Source organism: Rhinopithecus bieti, unplaced genomic scaffold (assembly GCF_001698545.2).
Source record: "Rhinopithecus bieti isolate Rb0 unplaced genomic scaffold, ASM169854v2 scaffold_37881, whole genome shotgun sequence".
In the NCBI taxonomy this organism is placed as follows: domain Eukaryota; kingdom Metazoa; phylum Chordata; class Mammalia; order Primates; family Cercopithecidae; genus Rhinopithecus; species Rhinopithecus bieti.
The window spans coordinates 497,829-519,242 of NW_016816015.1; the positions used below are offsets into that span (position 1 = coordinate 497,829).

The 21,414-nt window shown below is 37.7% G+C and overlaps 1 protein-coding gene across 2 annotated transcripts in view; it reads left to right on the forward strand.

Annotated features, from left to right (window-relative positions):
• The window catches only part of ARL15 (ARF like GTPase 15), a 452,441-nt gene that overhangs the window by 102,589 nt on the left and 328,438 nt on the right, over nt 1-21,414 (forward strand). Inside the window, exon 1 of one of the 2 annotated variants that reach the window (XM_017854294.1) lies at nt 4,121-4,184. The exons of the other annotated variant lie outside the window; for it this stretch is intronic. Within the exon in view, the coding sequence (XP_017709783.1) occupies nt 4,128-4,184 (57 nt within the window). The 5' untranslated portion in view covers nt 4,121-4,127. Of the gene's footprint in view, nt 1-4,120; nt 4,185-21,414 lie in introns of those variants that run through there. 2 annotated transcript variants of the gene reach the window in all.

The following is a 21,414-nucleotide window of genomic DNA, read 5'->3' on the forward strand; positions in this document are numbered from 1 at the left end:
GAACTACTTAGTAACAAAGAAAAGCATATTTTGTTAATTTTACTTGTTACGCCTCTTTGCCTTTTCAGCTTTCATGGAAGACGCTAAGGAAAATAATTTTGGTATTGTATTCAAGCCAAATATTAGCACACAAAGAATAAATTAATGTTATTTCTACCATTTACTCCCTTTTTTGTCCTTTTTCAAAGAACTCCTTAGCTATTCTGTCTTATTAGCATTCTATAATCCTCTAAGTCACTGTGTATCTTTATATTTTGAAGAGAATGTTGCCATGTAAGAAAAAGATAGCTGTCTTACTTCTTTGGGAGAGAAGGTAGGCTGTGAATAAATAAAAGATAAAAAATAAGAAAGGCTGTCAGTTTCAAACACTCTGGAAGAATGCTGACTTTGCAAGTAACTGTTCAAAAATTAGCCTCTTTATACAGCATGTCTGACCAATGTCTAGGTACAAGAAATGACCTGAAGCAATGATTTTTTTTTTTTTTTTTCATTATATGGCTTTAAGCTAAAGAAGACCTCAAAGCAGTCCTTTAAAAAGAATGGTACTACTTGTGCTATAAAATACAGGTATACGTATTTTTCTACTAGTATAAGGGAGACAGAAGTGAATATTCAATTGTAGTCCATATTTCTTGGCTTTTATTATTTCGTTGTTTTTTTTTTTAATCAGGGTTATACATGAATATTTTCTAAAAGATCAAATAATCTTATAGAGCCTATTATGTGAAAACCAGTGGTCAATGGTCAACTTCTTCTTCCTTCCCTCCCTTCAAATGCCCTCTCTAACTTCTCTTTCTCTAGCTTTCTCCATTTCAGCTACTGTATTTAGCCTCTCTCTCTCTCCCTCTTTTTATATTTACCTCCATCATTCTAGTTAACATACTTATATAGCTACTTCTTGATTTTTCAGGTTTAGGCATTGTCCATTGGCTTCTGCTTTGGAAATTGAGGATTTCGCTCTTTTCTCTCCCCATTCACCCCAACACACGTCTTTACTTTCCCCCACTCCTTCATTCTGCCCATGTGGTTAATGTTCTCATTTTGGGTAAATCCATTTGTTTATATTATTATGCCTTTATAAATGCCATTCATTGCTGTCATATTATGATTTCTCCTTTATTCAACTCCACTTTCTCTTGAGTTAGTCATTGTCATATTTTGTCATTTTCTTAGTTTGCTATGTCCTCATCATTCAGTCAATATTCAGTCTCTCTTGAGTTGTATAAATCTCCTCTTAATAATTTCGAATAGGTATGCTATAAAATTCTATCTAGTTCATCTTCTTGGTGACATTCTCTCAGAGCTTCTGATCTACTCCAATCTGGACTGGTTGTTGACCAGCCCTACTGCATGGCTGTCGTCTCTGGGGGACCCCCTGAATTATCATGCTGAGGGGACCCTTTCTTCTGTACGATGCTTGCTGGCTTCTGGGTCTTTGTGTTCTTTAGCTTACTCCAAAGTTCATTGGAAGTCGGTTTTCTTGAGATTTTGCTTATCGGACTCATGACTGATAGTTTAGTTGGTATAGAACTCTAGCTTGGAAATAATTGTCCATCATAGTTTTGAAGTCATGAAGCCATTTATTTCTAAGCTTCTAGCTGTTGCTATCCAGAGCAGCATCGTTGTTTTGATCCTGAACTTTTGTATCTGAAGTACTTTTTCTGGTAGTGGTGATGATTTTGTTTTTAATTCTGTTTGGCAATTCCAGTCTTCTGAAATTTCATGGTGTGCTTTGGTGTATGAATATATGTGTGTGTGTGTATGTGTGTATGTGCATGTGCATGTATATATGTATTAGGTTTTCATCTCATTGTATGGGGTAACTGCATACCCCAAGTTAAAAAAAGTTTTTTTCCTGTGTTAGGTTTCTGTCTTTCATATTAGTGGCTTTTGTTAGATGCTTGGCAATTCTTGTCTCTTTATATTTAAAAGTGGAGCATATGCAGCTAATTCAGAGTTCTGTGTGCAAGAGTGAGATGTACCTACTGTGTGTTTCTCCCATGGGTATTTGGCTGTTTTATCAGAGAGCTCCCAATAAACATACCTTTAGGCTTTCTCTCTTGGGGTGGTTAGATATTCCAAAGAAGAATCTTTCAGGCTCCCACCTGGAGAATGTAAGCCTGGGCTTCAGTGGTGGGGGAAACAAGGGGGAAAAAGGGCGTTGGGCTCTCAATATTCACTATGCTAAAGTTTCACTTAATTCTCCTATTCTGTACATTACTCCTGCTGTAATATGTGCCTGGTGATCTTCAGTACAGAAAATAAAAGGTGTAGCCTTCTACCAGGGTGGCAGGGCCAGTTGCCCAGCTCTGTGAAATCGGAGAGAGGATCTAGAACTCTTAAGTCCGTAAAGGGATCTGAACCAATCATCTTGTTTTTATTCCCTCCTTCATCCCCATTTATAAGGGATTTTGGATTCCACCCATTCCTGAGCTTCTTGGGAATCCTAGGGAGCAAACTGTCTTGTGGCTCACCTTTTTTTCACTGCCTGTTTAGAGTCAGCTTCTGGTCTGCTGGACCAGTTACAACTTGTTCTTCTGCTTTCTAGTTTCCAAAATGTTGTGGTTATTTTTTATATCCAAGTATGTTTGTCTTTTTTTAAAAAATGTCTTTTAAAATCATTTTAGTGCAATTTTAGGAGAAAGTGGAACTAAATGACTGTGTTCAACCTGCCACTTTAATCAGAAGTCTTTTCTCATTTGTGTAACTACAGATTGTCTTCTCAACAGGCAGTTTGGTCAGAAAGTGTAGGTGCAGTGTGAACAATTCTGTAGAACAGGAATAAGACTCCTTAGAAGTATGCTCTGTCTGTGTTTAGATGCTTGTGACTGTTGTGTTTTGTTTTTTCTTCTTGAGGCGGAGTCTCGCTCTGTCGCCCAGGCTGGAGTGCAGTGGCCCAGTCTCGGCTCACTGCAAGCTCCGCCTCCCGGGTTCACACCATTCTCCTGCCTCAGCCTCCCGTGTAGCTGGGACCACAGGCGCCCGCCACCGCACCCGGCTAATTTTTTGTATTTTAGTAGAGACGGGGTTTCACCGTGTTAGCCAGGATGGTCTCGATCTCCTGACCTCGTGATCCACCCGTCTCGGCCTCCCAAAGTGCTGGGATTACAGGCGTGAGCCACCGCGCCCGGCGACTGTCGTGTTTTTAAGAAGAGGAAACATTGGGAGTGAAGTAAAACGTCTCTTCTGGAGGGGTTTTAAGTGCAGTTTGGCCTCTTTTTAAAATTCTCTTAGTCTCCCTGTGCAGACAGATACCCACATACATTTGCATATTGAAAGGGTCCATGGGAGTTAGTATCATGCCACATCCTGTGCACCTACCGTCCAGTGGCTTCTGTGTCCCTTTTGTATAGGATATTGTCATCATGTGGTGTAGAACAACCCTTCAGGACAAACAAGACTCCTCTGTCTGCTAGAGGAACTTGGGTGCTTTGAGAAAGGAGATTCAGAGAGGATGACAGCATCTCATGCATGGGCACGGGGTTTCCTTTCTTATTTGAAAGATGTAGGGCTCATTGGACTAAATGAGCCTTTCCAGTTACAAATCTTGGTCACTTGAGAATTTTGAAAATGTATTGTATTTTAATCGCTTACCTTTTTACATATGGGCTTTGTATATTCATTATTATTTTGTAGCAGAGACATTATTAGAAGTCATTTGAAGACTTCTGGTTTAGGTGTGTTCATATGGTTGGCTGCCCTTACATTTTCTTGTGTTTTTTTATTCTCCTCTTTCCCTGATGGCTACTTCTTGACCATGCTAGCTTTTTCTGTTTCCATGACAAATCAAGTTCTTTTTCCCCTCAGGGCTTACACAACTATAGTTCCTTCTTTATGAAATGTTGTTCTCCTCATTTTTTGTCTGGCTAACTCCTAATTATTTCAGCTAAGATATTTTTTGTTTTCTTATCCCCCACAGAGGGTTTTCCTAACTCTTCATCTAAGTGGGATCACTTACCTCTTAGATTTCTTTCCCCCTCAGCTTTTTGAAGTATCACGGTATACAATCTGGTAAACTTTTAAGAGACACCTTGTTCTTTCCCTTCACAGTGCTTCTCATTGACAGTATTTCAACATGCATTTCTGACTCTGTTTAATATTGACTTTCCTTCTAGACTATAACTTCCATGAGGGCTATGGGAATGTCTTCCTTGTTCACTATAAATACCTACCTCTTGGTACTGGTGAGTACTCAGTCAATATTGGTTGAATGAATGAAGAGTACCAACTCAGAAAGTTGACCCTACTGGCACCCTTTTCAAGCTTTGAGAAGTCCTAATTATAGTATTTGAGGTGCTGGGATTAGTTTTTTACCCTTTTGCAACTCTACATAAACTATGTAACGACTAGGATTAAACAGAAGTAGACTTTGGGCCAGATCAATATAATGTATTTATTACTCCCACTGTTTGGTTTGTTTTGTTTTTCCTGTCCAGTTCTCTTAATTTGATATCACTAATCTAGATTAGCCAAAGAAAAAATATAGATTCTGGGGGTAGAGGAGAAAGGGCCAAACCAGAGGAAGAATAAGGGGGAAGGAGGACAATTTAGTCTGTTCCACTAGATATTTTTTAAGTATTAAACAGTGTTCATGTCTTCCTTCTCCATTCCCCAGAAAATTATGAATTTGAGGAAAAGGACAAGGAAGTTAGAGGTGGTCATCAGGTAACTTTAGTTACTGTTTCTGGAGCAGTCTTTGTTTTTACTGTGCCTTTGACCAGTAGTTCCTAGAGGACAGGAACATGGCTTTCACGTATTTAGTCCTCCACAGCAGAATTTCAATTACTGAACAGTTACTTAATTATGGTGGTGCTCAAATAAGATTTGTTGAATGATTAATCATGAACATGGTATCAGGTTTCAGTTGCTGGTTGGAATTCTAGCATAATAGTTTAACTAACAGAGCCCTCAGCTTCTGGAAGGTTATACTCTAAAGGCAAAGAACTGCTCTTCAGTAAGTGTCAGATGGGCCAACCAATAAGGAGAGGCAATGATTCTGGGACATTGGTATTTTGCTAAGGGTAGTCCCTAAACTTTTGTTCTGTTTGGAACAAACTAACTCGAATACCTTTTTATTCCCTGATGGGTTTTCCCTAACAGGCAGTGCAATGCAGTGGTTATTTATTTATTTATTTTTTGAAAGCAGGTTAGACCTGTGTTCAAATCCCAGATCTTGTTAGCTGTGTCATCTTGGGCAAGCAATCTCTGAGCAGATGCTTTTACAGTCATAGGGGCCTGATGTAAAGCATATACCTCCCAGGGGAGTTACGAAGATTAAATGCAATAATCCTTCCAAAGTGCTTGGAGAGTACTTCACCCAAAGTGAGAGCTCTTCATGCCATAGCAGTTGTTGGGATTTTTGAGGAGTGCGCAACCAAGGGAGTTAGAAAAGTTCAAGGGAGACTGGGCATGGTGGCTCACACGTGTAAATCCCAGCTACTTGGGAGGCTAAGGCAGGAGAATCACTTGAACCCAGGAGGCGGAGGTTGCAGTGAGCCAAGATTGTGCAACTGCACTTCAGCCTGGGCAAAAAGAGTCAGACTCCATCTCAAAAATAAATAAATAAATAAATAAAAATAAAAGCAAGGGAATTGATAGCAAAGATGATTCTTAGTAAATGACTATACATTCCTCCAGGTACTGCTATGAAAAACAATGCACAAGCTACACAAATACCTGGATTGGATTCTGAGCGATAACTACTAAATGAGCTTTGTTTGCTCCAAAATCAGTACAATGTTCAGAACTGATCCTTTGATTATGGCCTTTGATACAAAATACCTAGGGTGTGCTTTTAAGCATCAGCTCCTTTACGTTTTAAACTCTTATTCATCTGCACTGAAATGTAAAGAGGTTGAGAAAAAAGTGCAAGATCTGACTGGAAACTTTAGAGAGTTGTGTGCATTATCTTTAGTTTCTAGAAAGAAGTCTGGGCATTGGGTAATTTGTCTGGATTTTAAGAAGGCCACCGTCTGGAGTTAATGTAATTGCCAAGGGGATAATGGAGATTCATATCTAGGCAATATAGGTACAGATGAGCAATTCAAAGCAGTGTACATCTGCCAAAAGTCTTACCTTATTTATGACAGTTTAAGACTGGGTTCTCAGCAGAAACTTGGAGAGGGAAGGAAAAGTCAAAGTCCTAATTCCTGAAAACATGGGCAGTGCAGAATTCCTGCACGTCTCCTGTGGGAATTACAGCAAATAGAATGGAGTCTGGCATATATAATAGTTATATGTGATTTGTTTTTCATCATGTGTCTTCATGGATGGAAAAGTTCAGTCTTGTCTTCACTCTCACTGTTATTAATATAATTATCACAAAAAGATATTTTGTGGTTTGGTTAACATTTTATAAACAGATGTTGATTTCCTCTCTCGAAAAGAAAATTGTATGTAACTTACCACTATGTCCTTTACCACTCAAATTTTCAAAGTTGTTTAGGTGGCAGCTTCCAGATTTTTGGATGTTATAGAACCATAATATTAAAAACAAACAAAAAAACTTTGGCGGGTGGGCAAAGGTGGGACTTAGTTTGCCAATAAGGACATTAGAAAAACAACCCTCAGGGACTATTACTAAGTTGAGTTCATGACTTTAATACCCTCCTGCCCCTGCCTGTAGGAAGATTATAATCTTTGAATAAATAAGTCCTTTTAAATTGAAAAAAGGTAGTTTTATGGGAAACAAACCGACCAACCGTTTTTGTTCTTGGTTTTCCTCAGTTCACTATGGATTACTGAAAACATTATTGACCAACAGTGGTTCCTTACATGAAATGGTACTAGCTGATGGTTCCACACATACATAAAAATGTTGTCATGATTAAAATTATCTTCAATAGTCTTAAAACCAGTGTTAGTGAGGGGAAGTAGAAGCTTGTGTGTGTGACATGGAGATCCCCCAAAATATAATTTTATAGAATTGACTTTAGTCATTGGATAGTTTCTCACACTTTCACAGACTTGATAGAAGGAAATAAAACAAGAGATTATTATTTTTATTTAATTTGTGCTTATAAAAAGACATCAAATAGTGTTAAATATAAAATAGTTGATTATCCAGAATCTATTCCAATGGATGAGAAAGGGGATTTGTGATGCTGTGAAATACTTTGTTTTTACAAAAGTTGATATTCTTGGCTATATGCTATATAGTTAAGGTTAATGGTGAGTGACCAAGAGAAGTTAAATGTTGCTCAGTTTGGTTTTGAAATATATTAAAACTCTTTGTATCTAATTGATTAGGGATAATTATATTTTCTGTTGGTATTAAAGCTGATTTGTAGCCTCTGAGGTTTTACACCAAGAAATGTGTATTTAACAGTGAAGCGGGGAGTGTGGAGCTGAGTATGGTAAAGGTGGAGTGGGATGGGACTTACTTGATTCAGGAGAGTAAAATGAGGCCAAGTTGTGAGGAGAAAACAAGCTAGGATTATTTTAAAGATAATTTGGGAGCTTTATATAAGTACATGGAAAATAGGGAACCTCCTGAAATCGTGGCATAGAATGGGGAATAATGACATTAACTTTTTCTATCCTTATAACGGAAAAATGGTGCTTCCCTAGGACTTCTGGTATATATTGCTTATGTATTGGATATATTCTGGCACATCAGAAATCTATGAAGACTTTTTTCTATTGGTTTTATTCATAAAAGGTGATATTTCAGATAATAATTTGACTTTAGAAAACCTTGTAAATAGGTACAAAGGAAACAACACCCTCCCCTCCAAATACTTTAAGGATAATTACATATGAAATGACTTTTTATATAACTGGAAAGAGCTAGGTCTTTATTATTCATTGTTTGGCATCCCACTTGTATTAGTTTTGTATTGCTGATATAACATATTACCACATACTAAGTAGCTTAAAACAACACCATTTTATTACTTTACGGTCTGGCAGTCTTTTCTTGCCTTTTTCAGCTTCTAGGGGTTGCCTGAATTCCTTTTCATTTTCAAAGCCAGTGGTGAATAGTCAGTCTTTCTTACAATGCCATCTCCCTGATTCTGACTCTTCTGACTTCTCCTTTCTGCTTAAGGACAATTGTGATTACATTGAGCCTACCTGGATTAATTCAGGATAATATTTGTAAGGTCAGCTGATTAGTAACCTTAATGCCCCCTGGCCATGTAACGTAACAGTCACGGGTTCCAGGGGTTAGAATATGGATATCTTTTAGAGGAGCGATTATTCTGCCTACCATACGCTGTATCACACAAATTATACAAATATAATTTTTCTACCTTGATTATTCTACAATATAGGTGATTGTTTCTTAATTACACTTGCCTAAGAAATAAATAATAAACTTCTTAAAGGGACAGGAGTCATTAAACTTGAGCTAAAGAGACAGCTCATTCATATGACTTTTAAAATGTCAAATTTTGAATTTATTTGTGCCATATACTCTAGTTGGTACCCGTGTTTTTGGGCTGTGAGGGAATTCCTTCTTGCTTTGAATTTCATGCCAGTTACATAGCTTCGTCACTTGATTTTTATCCCTATATAATTTTAAATTCTGACTTGAGGTTTTCTAAGAGGCCCTAGTTACTAAAGTTAGGAGGTCAAGGAGATGGTCCATTGTGACTTTGGGTTACATGTTAAAGAAAAATTACTCAATGATGCTCAATAAAGGCCGGGAAAACTATTCAGGACCATCACCATAGGTATAGGGACCACTGCAATGGGTTCTTGCAGTGCAAGAGGAAAGATTGAGTTCAGTTTCAAATATAGCATGGGGAGGTAGGAATTTATAGCCAAAGAGCAGGGTGGGGGTCAGTGGATGGAAAATTACTAAGAAGAAACATAAGGGGTAAGGGGGACTCTGGCTAAACCAACCTAACAGGATTCTTGCAGAAGACTGGCTGGGGTGATCAGACATCACCTGGGGGATGGTGGAGAAGGATGATCAAATTAGATATGGGGGTTCTCGCTGAACTGACTTAGCCAGGCTCTTTGCTAAAATGGGATTTCACAAAGAAGTGCACAGATGGGTTGGTTTAGGAGAAGGTTCGGAAGCCTGACTGAAGTTTGACCAAGCAAAGAATCTTTTTCATATCTCAGGCTCTGAAAACACAAAAGCTTATTCCTTTCATGGTGATGTGGTGGGTATGAGGTAGTTGGTGAGGTGTAGAGTGAGGTGGGTATGGGGTAGTTGGTGAAGTATAGAGTGAAGGAATTGAGAAGGATGGGAAGAGGTGCACCTGGGAAAAGAAACTCAAAGTGATTCATTATGGAGTCAGGACTAAGGCCATGGAGATATTGTGCTCTGGTCTTCTCTCTGGTCAGCCATAGATTTGAACTGAGGGTAAAACCAAGGAAAGCTATTGAGATAAATAGAATCACTCAACTTTTTTTTTTTTTTCTAACCCACTGAATATGAGGGATTTAATTGGAGACAAAGGGCGTAGGTGTTATATGTATCTTGATCATCCGACTGAGCTGCAAAAAAGTGGTGAAAGTAAATCCGATTAGTTGAGAAGGTAGGCTTTTTGTTGTTATAACAAGTGACGTTTCAATAAAGTGTGAGAAGAAGCGTTGCAGAAGAAGTGTAATTGTGATTTAGTTTATTGAGTTGTTGTTTTCGCCTATCTGTGATAGAGTATGGAAAGATGGATAAAATTGTATATAAAAAGTTTGTCATCAACAGCTGAAGTGCTTATTGCTAGGTGAAATGTATTTTCTGTGACCTAAGTGAAGATATTCCCTGTATTTTCTCTCAGTTATACCATGAATGTGAGGACAGAGCAACACTGACCTCTCCCTAACTCTAGTACAGGTAACCCTTTTAGGGTGTTAGTTTATGATTATATCAACTAACTTTTTAGATAATTTTTTTATTATCCTTCCTTGGGTAACATAAGTACCCTCAATTGGTTTGTAAACACTTGTTGTTTCTATAGCCTGTTTCTTAATGCAAGTCATGGCATAAGTTTTTCCTTCTCTAGAGTTTTCATATCTTGGCTGTTTCTCAAAGCTTGAGGTAAGCAAATTTGGATGCAGTGCCTCCGATGAGGACTTGTCATTTTGGTACACCATTATGCTCTGTGTTTTCTAAGCCTTTTAAAATAGCTGAATGTTTTAAATAAGTGAATGAGCTGCTGTTGTTTGGACTTGCATTTCCCCCCCAAATGTTGAAGTACTGATTGAATCTTGGTGCAAAACATGCAGACCTTTTTTATGTACTGTACTGAACAGAGTGCTTGTAAAAAATGTAGGCAGGTAAAAGGATTAGTTTTAATTATGTTCAGAGCTAGTGTGATCATGAAGCAGGGGCATCCCCTCCCGCTCAGGTGCTTTTCTGTGACACTGGCCTTAAGACATTTGCCTGAAAGGTGTGTCAAAAGAGCAGTCATTTAAAGTTCTTTCCCTGGCATTCATGAGATATTTCTCATTACCTGGAGAACACCCAGACAAGTTCATGCTGCTTTTTTTTACAATGAATTGCCTGATAATGTTGTGTTCTTGCAGCTGAAAGATGTTCAAACAATTTGGACTCTGCTACTACACTTCAGTCTAGTGTGTTCAAGTAAAAAAATAAAAAAAAAAATCTTAAAACAAATACCACGAATGTGAAAGGAAGTACAAATCTATATGTTGTAAAGAGCTGAAATGAACATATCTGTTTCCCAGAAATATCTCAGGTGTTTTTACTACTGAAGAATCAATATATATTGACTAGTATAGTCTTCAGAGTTTAAAGTTTTCATCCTTTATTGTGAAACTCATATGAATGAAAATGCAGTAGGACTGATGATTTTTATTTTCTTGTTTTCTTCCATTTCTCATTTGAAGGAGGCTTCTATAGATAACAAACAATTCTAGCATAAATATATGTTCACATTTCTGTTTGGAATCCTATTTCAGTTTAATATACTCAAATCCTTTGTAATTCAGTATATCCCACTGCAGCTGTTTAATCACAGTTTTATATTTTAATAATGAAAGAATAATGAAGAAATAGCATTGAATGTGTAAATGGCAAAATCTCAAGTAACAACCAAAAGTTTGTGTTTTCTGTTCTACCCACACCAAGAACAGAAATTTTAATAATTTTTTAAGGTAAGCTTGAACTAGTATGGCATAAATAATAATAATTATTATTATTAGCACTTACTGCTTTATTTCTAAGTCAATACTCTAAGTACTTTACATTGTAACTAATTTAATCCTGACAACAACTGTATATTAGTCCCATTACTGGGATGAGAAAACAGGACCAAATAACTTAGGTGATTTGGCAAAGGTGGCTGAGTAAGTGTTGGAGTGGGAATCAAACTCAGAAATCTGGCTCTCGAATTTGAGCACTCAACTTCTAAATAGTGGAAAAAGCTGCAGCCTACCATCTCCTGTCTGCTACCAAGGAAACCTGTGATCTTTTTGATGAATATGCTTCAAGATTTGGGGTTTAGTATGTTTGTCTATCTTGAGAACTTTTGATTCCGTAAAACATATTCTTTAAGGTATTTTCTAGCTCTAAAAATCTAAATTCTATATAGTTTAAAATTAACCATGTATTTAGCCACCAAATGGAGACTGATAAATTTCAGGGTAGGCATACAATATAATTCTATGCTGACATTAAAAAGAATCAGGTAGAATCCTCTTCTGTTTTGATGAATATGTGCTAGCATGTTCATCAGAATATCACAGGTTTGCTTGGTAGCACACAGGAGAAGATGGGCTACAGCTTTTCCGCTGTTTGGAAGGGGAGCAGTCAAACTCTACAGTCAGATTTCTGGGCTTGATTCCCACTCCATCACTTATAAGCTGAGTCACCTTTGCCAAATCACCTATTCTTTGGGTCTGTTTTCTCATCCTAAAATGGGACTAATATATAGTTGTCAGAAAAATAATGAGCTAGTTGTATAACTATGCATATTATGATTCCATTTTTGTACTAAAAAAAGAAAAGAGAAAGGCATATATATTAGCATATGCATAGAAAAGTTGAAGGATTGAACACTGATCATCTGTCTCTAGGAAGGTTCAATATGACGGGACATTTCTTTTTTCCTTTACACATTTCTGATTGATCAACTTATTCATTCCAAGTATTACTTTAGACATGAGAAAAAAACAGAGAAAAACAAATTAAGTGTGTGTCCTCATATATGCTTATAAGTGGACTAGAGATAACAGAAAAAAGATCTCCTGAACTATCAGAGGTTGGGCCAACTGTGAGATTAGTGGAAAGAGCAAATTATTTCCTTCTGTAGCTTGTGAAATGACTGTGGGGCCTTCAGTTGTTGTTGTAGCTATTTAAACTATTACCATGTTTTGTAACCTTTAAAAATTCTCATGTGAGCTTTTTGCATGATTCCTAATGAATAAAGGATGAATACAGTAAAGTCTGGATTGATTTTTTTCTGTATTTGCATTGATGATAAGTCTGAATATAGGATCTATCTTGAACCTTGCTGCCCAGGTATATATTGACCACAGGTGGCTTAATTTGGCTTGTACGTAGTCAAATACATAGCACATTAGTAACATTAACTAAGTATTTTGAGAGTACAGAATGTAGTGTAAGCCTTAAGTGGGGAGAAGTAGTTACGGACCTTGGGCCTTGAGAAATAAGAATAATATTGCCTGTTGGACAAAAGGAACGTAGATTTACTTTCTGAGTAAATAAACATCCTGAGTGTCTCGCGATATCTCCATGTCATTTCCATCTACTAGTAGAGGAGGACTGGGACACCCTACTCTTTGTGGGATACCTCACTACACAGACCTTTGGGATTTTAAGGAACATGACTAGAAGTCCTCTTGGGAAGTTGGTAAAGCTAACGGTAAAATTCTCCCATGGTACAAGTTAGATCAAACATGGTTCATTTTGTGCCTGTGCTGTATCAGGTATCTGAAGTAGATTCTTTCCAAGCTTAACCTTTCAGACAGTTTTTAATCTATAAATATTGGTGTTTAAAAGTCAAAACCCTGTAAAGTCATTCTACCATTTCTGTTACCTCCCTCCTCTCCTCACTTTACCACAAAGGTATATGTTTCTTCTTTTTTTGCCAGGTCAAAGATTTTTATTAGGGTGAGATTAGATTTTTCATTTTAGGTGGCTGGAAAGTACAGCCAGCTGAAAACTATCAACCATTTAGACTACATGCTTCATTTGAATTGTGTTTCTGGATGCAAGTCAAGTATGACAACTGTGAGTTTCATAACTTTCTCTAGCTTGATTCAAAAATGTTTTAGGGCCAAAATACTTCTGAGGTCTTTTCTATCCTTTCTTGGTGAGGCCCTACGGAGGTTATTGGGGTTAAGACTATGTTGTGGGTCTCATAAAAATGACGGAGAGGTGAGGAGCCTTGCATATTAGGCTTGAATAATCTCTTATCCTTGCCTATGTTCTCCCAGGAATGACTTATCTCTTCTTGTTCAAAATGAACATCTCAGTGGGTCCATGCCTCTGATAATAATTTATGTCGTGTATTTTGTTTGCTTTAAAAATGCTGAGGTTCTTCGATTGAAGTTACAGCTTTTAGACAGTATAGAGCTAAATTATGAAGGGGAAACATGTTGTCAAAGAAGACTGGGTGGAAAAGAAGGGACTAAAGAAAGTAATAGTCGGAATAATTCCAATGCATGGCGATTAGGATTTTAGTGTTCGCTGCCATAGTCTCCCAGGGGACCCCCACGTCCAACAGAACTTTCTGTTTTGGTATGTTTTTATTTACAGTTATTATCATTCATGATATCCCAGCCCCCAGTTATTCGGTTTGTTTTTTTTAAAAGTTCAACCAAGCTTTTTAAGGGACAGCATTAATTTTATAAACTTAGATCTGAGTAATTTATAACAGAGCCATATGAGCTATTTCAGGAAATCAACAAATATTTATTGAGCTAGGTAGAATACATAAGTTGAAGTAGTTACAGTTTTGGCATAAAAATAATGAAGGCTTTATTGTAAAACAATAGGAATAGCTTAGAGCACAGGTCCCCAAGCTTTTTGATACCAGGGACCAGTTTTGTGGAAGACAGTTTTTCCATCGACTGGGGTAGAGGGGATGGATTCAGGATGACACTGTTACACCTCACATCATCAGGCATTAGATTCTCATAAGCAACCTAGGTCCTTCACATGTGCAGTTCACAGTAGGGTTCCCGCTTCTATGAGAATCTAATGCTGTAGCTGATCTGATAGGAAGCGGAGCTCAAGCCACAGTGCTCCCTTGCCCCCGTGCTGCTCACCTCCTGCTGTGAGGCCTGGTTCCTAACAGGCCATGGACCAGTACCAGTTCGCTGCCTGGGGGTTGAGGTCCCTTGGATTAGAGTATTACAGAAATATTTAAGAGGTGAAATCAATACAAATAGGAGACTTGCATCAATTTTAGACATTGTGAGAGACACAGGATTGAGGATAAGCTTTGGGTGATGGATTGGATGATGCAGCAATTTACTGAAACAGGAAATATAGAAAAAAGGAAGAAGTTTCTTTTGTGGGTTGTAGGATTGATACTGAATTTGGATTTTTATTAGTTTGAGAGTACCGAAGGGATATCTAGATAGAGATGTTTAACAGGAAGTTTAAAAACTCTAGTTTGGCTCTGCAGAATGGGACATTGAAGCAATATGGGATTCAGAAGTCATCAAAATAGTTGAAGCCATGGGAATGGAAGGAATATCCTATGTGAAACATGTCAAATGAAAAGTGTCACTGGACCTAAATACATACCCTTGATTTCTGTCTTTACCACCCCAGTAAGATGGTGCTGGTGAAGATCACCGATATCCTCCATATTTCTAGATACAATGGTTATCTGTGTGTTCTGATCTAACTACTACTTAGAAGCATTCATCTTACTTGCTTACCTCCCCGCTCTTGAAACACTTAAGTTTTCTTACTTCCATGACACTTAACGTTTTCTGTTTTTTCTCTCAAAAGACTGGTTTCTCCTCTTGTGTCTTCTTGTAAAGATTAGAAAATAAAACTGTCTAGACCCGCCCCCCACCCCAACTCTTTGTCATTAGCATGACCTTAGTGTTATAATTCTAGGGGAAGACAAAACACAGGAGGAGTCACATAAAAGTATAAGATTTGCCAAATTTAATAGAATGTGATTGAAAAGGAACTATGTTCCTTCCATTCAAGAAAAATGTGGCTAGAATACAGAATTCCATCAACCTCTGTCGGATGATAAAAGGTTAGGAAATAATTCAATAAAACAATTGTAAAAAATCTTGCCATCAAGGGACTTACGTTCTAGTGAGGGAAGACTGACAATAAACAAATAAATAAGTAACTTACTGAGTAAGTAAGAAGTCAGTAAGTTCTGTGGGAAAACATAAGGGGAATAGAACATGTGGTGGTGGGAGAGGTTGCACTTTTTTTTTTTTGACTTTTTTTTTTTTTTGAGACGGAGTCTCGCTCTGTCACCCAGGCTGGAGTGCAGTGGTGCGATCTTGGCTCACTGCAAGATCCACCTCTCAGGTTCACGCCATTCTCCTGCCTCAGCCTCCCGAGTAGCTGGGACTACAGGCGCCCGCCACCACGCCTGGCTAATTTTTTGTATTTTTGGTAGAGACGGGGTTTCACTGTGTTAGCCAGGATGGTCTCAATTTCCTGACCTTGTGATCTGCCCGCCTCGGCCTCCCAAAGTGCTGGGATTACAGGTATGAGCCACCGCACCTGGCCCTTAAAAAAAAAAAAAATACTTTTAAGTTCTAGGGTACATGTGCCATTTTTAAAAGTGATCAGGGCAGGTCTCACTGAAAAGGTGATACGTGAGTAGAGACCCAAACAACATAAAGGAGTGACTATGAATCATGTGTATTCTAGGGCAAGAGATTTCTAGGCAGAGGGAATGGCAAGTACGAAGGTCCTGAAGTTGGATGTTACTGAGCGTGGGTCAGAAACTGCAAGAAGGCCAGTTTGCTTGGAGCAACTGACTGAGGGAAGAAATAGTAGTAGATATTGTCATAGAAATAATTAGAAGTCGGGGAGGAATGAGGAAAGAGGCAGATTTTTGTAGGACCTTTTAGTCTGCTATAAGGGCTTCCATTTTTAGCCTGAGTGAGATGGGAGACTTTGGAGTATTCTGAGTGGAAAAGAGACTTGATCTGACATATGTTAACAGGATAACTCTGGCTACTGTGCTGTAAATAGACTATAGGGAGGTTTGAGTGAAAGCAGGAAGCCAGTATGAGGCTTTTGGAATAATCAAAGCAACAGATGATGGTGGCTTAGATTGGGGTGGTAAGGGTAGAGGTGGTGAGAAGTAGTTGGAGTCTGGATATATATTGAAGCTATTGCTGACAGAATTTTCTGATTGATTGGATGTGTGGTTTGAGAGAAAAAGAGGTGCCAAGGATTATTCTAGAGTTTTTGGCCTGAGCAACTGAGAAAATGGAGCTGTTGTTAACTAAGGAGGAAAGTTTCAGGAGGAATAGGTTTGGGATGAGTTATAAATCGTTGTGGGATTTTTTTTTTCAAAAAATTTTTTTTTAGTTTTGTAAAATACATATAAAATTCACCATCTTAACTATTTTTAAGTATGCAGCTCAGTGGTATTAAATACATTTATAATATTATATCACCACCATCACCACCATACATCTTCATAACTCGTTTTCATCTTGTAACACCGAAATTCTATACCCATTGAACAATAACTCTCTGTATCCACCTCCTTGTTTCCTGGTAACTACCATTCTACATTTGGTCTTTACGACTTTGACTAATTCTGTCTTATGTAAGTAGAGTCAAACTGTGTTTGTCCTTTTTATGGCTGGCTGGCTTATTTAACTTAGTCTTATGTCCTCAGGGTTGAAACATGCTGTAACACATGTCAGAACTTCCTTCTTTTTTATGGCTAAATAATAATCCATTATATGTCTATATCACATTTTGCTTATCCATTTATTTGTTGATGGACATATAGGGTACTTCCGTGCTTTAGCTGTTATGAATGATGTTGCTATGAACATGAGTGTACAAATAACTCTTCCAGATCCTGCTTTCAGTTCTTTTGGGTATATACCCAGACATGGCATTATTGGATCAGATGATAATTCTACTTTTAATTTTTTGAGGTACTGCCATATTGTTTTTCACAGTTGCTGTATCATTTTACATTCTCCCCAGCAGTGTACAGGGTTCTAATTTCTCCATATCCTTGTCAACACTTGTTATTTTTCATTACTCTGATAGTAGCTGTTATGATTTGAATGTGCATGTCCTCCCCAAAATTCATATGTCGGAACCTAAGACCCAATGTGATGGTATTAAAAGGTGAGGCCTTCAGGAAGTTATTAAGTCTGGGGGCTATGGCCTTATGAATGGGATTAATACCTTTATCCAGTGCTTCCAGGAAATTAGCTAGGCCCTTTTCGCCCTTCTGTCTTCTGCCGTGTGAAGATGTAGCAGAAGGCTCTCACCAGACACAAAATGCCAGTGCTTTGATCTTGGACTTCCCAGCCTCCAGAACTGTGAGAAAATAAGCTTCTGTTCTTTGTAAATTACATATTTTGTTATAGCAACAGGAACAGACCAAGACAGTGGCCATCCTAATGGATGTGTTAATAAATGATATCTCACCAAAATTTTTTTTTTTTTTTTTGAGACAGCGTCTCACTCTGTCACCCAGGATGGAGTGCAGTGGGGTGATCTTGGCTCACTGCAACCTCCTCCTCCTGGGTTCAAGCAATTCTCCTGCCTCAGCCTCCTGAGTAGCTGGGATTACAGGTGTGCACCACCACGCCTGGCTAATTTTTTTGTATCTTTAGTAGAAACGGGGTTTCACCGTGTTGGCCAGGCTGTTCTCAAACTCCTGACCTCAAGGGATCCACCTGCCTTGCCTCCCAAAGTTCTAGAATTATAGGTGTGAGCCACCACACCTGGCCCTCACTGTAGTTTTGATTTGCATTTTCCTGATGATTAGTGATATTGAGCATCTTTTCATATACTTAATTAGCCTTTTGTTTATCTTCTTTGGAGGAATGTCTTTTCAAATTCTTTGTCCATTTTTGAACAGAGTTTTTTTTTTATTGTTCAGTGTTAGGTGTTCTCTACATATTCTGGACATTGATCTCTTATTACAGATATGATTTACAAATATTTTTTCCCATTCTATAGACTGCCTTTTTACACTATTGACATTTTCTTTTGTTGTACCAACTGTTTTAGTTTTGATAAAGTCCAATTTGCCTATTGTTTCTTTTTTCATCTGTGTCTGTGGTATCATGTCCAACAAATTATTGCCAAATTCAGTTATGAAGCATTTGTCCTATGTTTTTTCTAAGAAAAAACTTTCTATGTTTCTATGTTTTTTATACTTTTAGGTCTTACATTTAGTGCTTTTATTCATTTGGAGTTAACTTTTGTATATGGCATTAGGTAAGGGTCCAACTTTATTCTTTTGCATGTGCATATCCAGTTTTCCTAGCACCATTTGTTGAAAAGACCATTCTTTCCCATTGAATGGTCTTGTCACCCTTGCCCAAAATCATTTAACCATACATGCAAAGGTTTATTTTGGGGATCTCTATTCTATTTCATTGGTCTATATGTCTGTGTTTATGCTAATAACATGCTCTTTTTGTTACCGTATGTTTGTTTTGAAATCTGGATGTGCGAGTCTGGAGCTCCAGCTTTGTTCTTTGTTTTCAAGATTGTTTTGTCATTTGTGATTCCATATGAATTTAGGATGGGTTTTTCTATTTCCATAAAAAATTATTTGGATTTTGATAGGATTGCATTGAATCCCTTTGGTTAGTGTTGACAGATTAACATTATTGTCTTTTGTCCGTGAACATAAGATGTGTTTCCATTTATTTGTATCTTCTTTAATTTCTTTCAGCAATGTTTTGTGGCTTTTATTGTACAAGCTTTTCACCTCCTTGGTTAAGTTAGTTCTTAAGTGTCTTATTCTTTTACATGCTATTATAAATGGAATTATTTTCATAATTTCCTTTTCAGGTTGTTAATTATCAGTGTACAGACGTGCAACCTACTTTTGGACGTTGACTTTGCCAGTGATATGAACCTGTATGTAGAAAACCATATAGAAAACCTTAAAGATTGCACAAAAAAATGGTTAGCTTGAGACATAACCCTTAGGCAAAGAGAAGTTTGCGATGTCAGAAATTTAAAATTAATAGGATTAAAAAGAGAGCTGTGGGGTCCTTGTTATGTATTTGCTTTGGAAGCCCTCTAAGAAAATTTCAGGGCAGCTGTTTATTCTCACCCTACCGGAATGCCCCCAGATTATGTGACAATGAGGTCTTATTTTAATATGTGCAGAATTTGTTAAGACTGACATTCTTTGTTTCAGATTTTTACATATCAGAGAGTTCTTGCATTTTTCTGGTGATGTCTTATTCCTCTTGTGTAGGTCCCAAGTGAGCCCTGATCCTCTCAGATACATTTTATGTACTCTGTTGGTGATGAATATTTTATCTCTGGCAAATACTGTCTCTAATTTGTCCATGAATAATTCCCTTGAGGACCTTGGTATCCAATATTATTGTAATTATAAAATCAATGTTAACACTAAAGTCAAAGAGTCATGAGCATGCCCTTTCTTGCTTATGAAGAGCCATGGGGAGATAAGCAGTCTGTTCAGGATGGAGTCATAATTCCTTGTATAGAATATCATAAATTATTTCCACAGATTCACCAAGCAAATGAGGCCTAATGTCCTTTTCTATAAAACACATGCCTTTACCTAATCCTTTACCTCCCACTCCCATTCCCCTACTGCTTTTTCTTAACATGATAGTTTACTGTGAGCTTTCAGGTTTTTTTCCTTTTGGGAAAGCTGAGTTTGTTAGCCAAGGACCTTTATTTATTTATTGCTAACCATAAATATGACTGCTCTATTTTTTGTTGCATGTTCCAGATGAGTAGTTTTTTTTTGTTCTTGTTGTAACAGTTGCTTTACAATTATGGTGTGATTTGCAAATTGGAAAAGGGAGACTTGAAGGATTGTACCTTACTTAGACAAACATGTTGAAAACCAGAATGGTTTTATTTAAAAAAGAAAGAAAGAAAAGAATGGCTAGTCACACATCCTTAAGGAGTTTATACCTATCCACACTGCTAGTGACAAACAATAGCTCAGACTGTCCCACTGAGTTTTTGTGTTTAATTAACAAAAGCTAGGTGTTACACATGGCTTCAAGTATGTCCTGTCCCATTTTCTCCCCATAAGATATTGAAGGTGAAAGGAAAGCAAAAATATGCAAGTATGAACTTAAGAACTGCCAGGCATTTGCCTCCTCTACATTCACAGCCAGCCTCATCTTCTTACATGTAATAATTTATCATTAGGAAAATAAAAAGGGAGAAGGGAGTACATGTAGAATAGGAGAGCTGAGTATTAAATAACAAGTGGGACACTGACAGGGCAAAATGTGTTTGCTCAGGAAAATTCACTCTAGGTTTTCTACCAGCCCTCATCCTGTCCCCTGCCTTGGTTCAGACTGACTCTTAGCCATTCCCAAGACTCTGGCACATTCCATCAGAATCAGTCTGTGGAATTGGAAGATGAATAAATATGTTCTGTTTTATGTCCTTCAGTTGTAGTATTAGATAAGTTCTGCTGTCTGTTGGGCCAGTGGACCAAATGTATAGTTGATACTGGTTTTGGCTGCCCTGCTTTGGACAAAATCCCACAAGAACTTGGAATCAGGGTTCCCTCCTTCCATTGCTGATGGTAGGGGGCAGCAGTTTTTTCCTCAACAACCTGGTAGCCAGGGCCCCAGCATGAGACCCAGCAAGGCTTGGCTGGTTAGATACCCCAGCTCAGTAGCACACCACACGGGGTTGGAGCCATCTCATGTCATTCTGGTGGCTGCAGTGGAGTTTGGTGCAGGGTGGCAAGCAGTTAGCATAAGTGGCAACTCCTAAACTTATAATAATGTTACCTTGGGATGCCTTGGTTCTTGCTGTTCTTTAGCCTTCTCATCAATTCTGTGAATTATCAGTATTCTTCCAATGAATTGCTTTTTTGTTATTTGCAATCTGAACCCTGTTTTGTACAAAAGGAAAATGAGGATATCTCTTTTTAAGAAACACTTGGGATGTTCAAGTATCATATTTTCCTGGTAGTTTGAGAACTCCTTTGATAGAGTGAGTGCTTTGTTTGACAAAAAAATAAAAAATAAAAAATAAAAGTGAATGTAACTGAGACTATTCTAGTAAAGCTCTAGTTAAATGTATAAGGCCCATGGAGCCTCTCTAATATCTTCATGAATCCGTATATGGTACTTGTATAATCTGTGTAATTTGGGCTATAAATTCAAGAAACATAATTTAAGGCATTTGTGCCTGTACTAATTTCAGGGAATAATATAAAGCAAATACTAAAAGCATTAGTAATATAAATTAAGTCCACGTGCTACATTTAATCTTGAAGGGAAACTTTTTTTTTGGTATTTCATTTTCAATAAGTGATT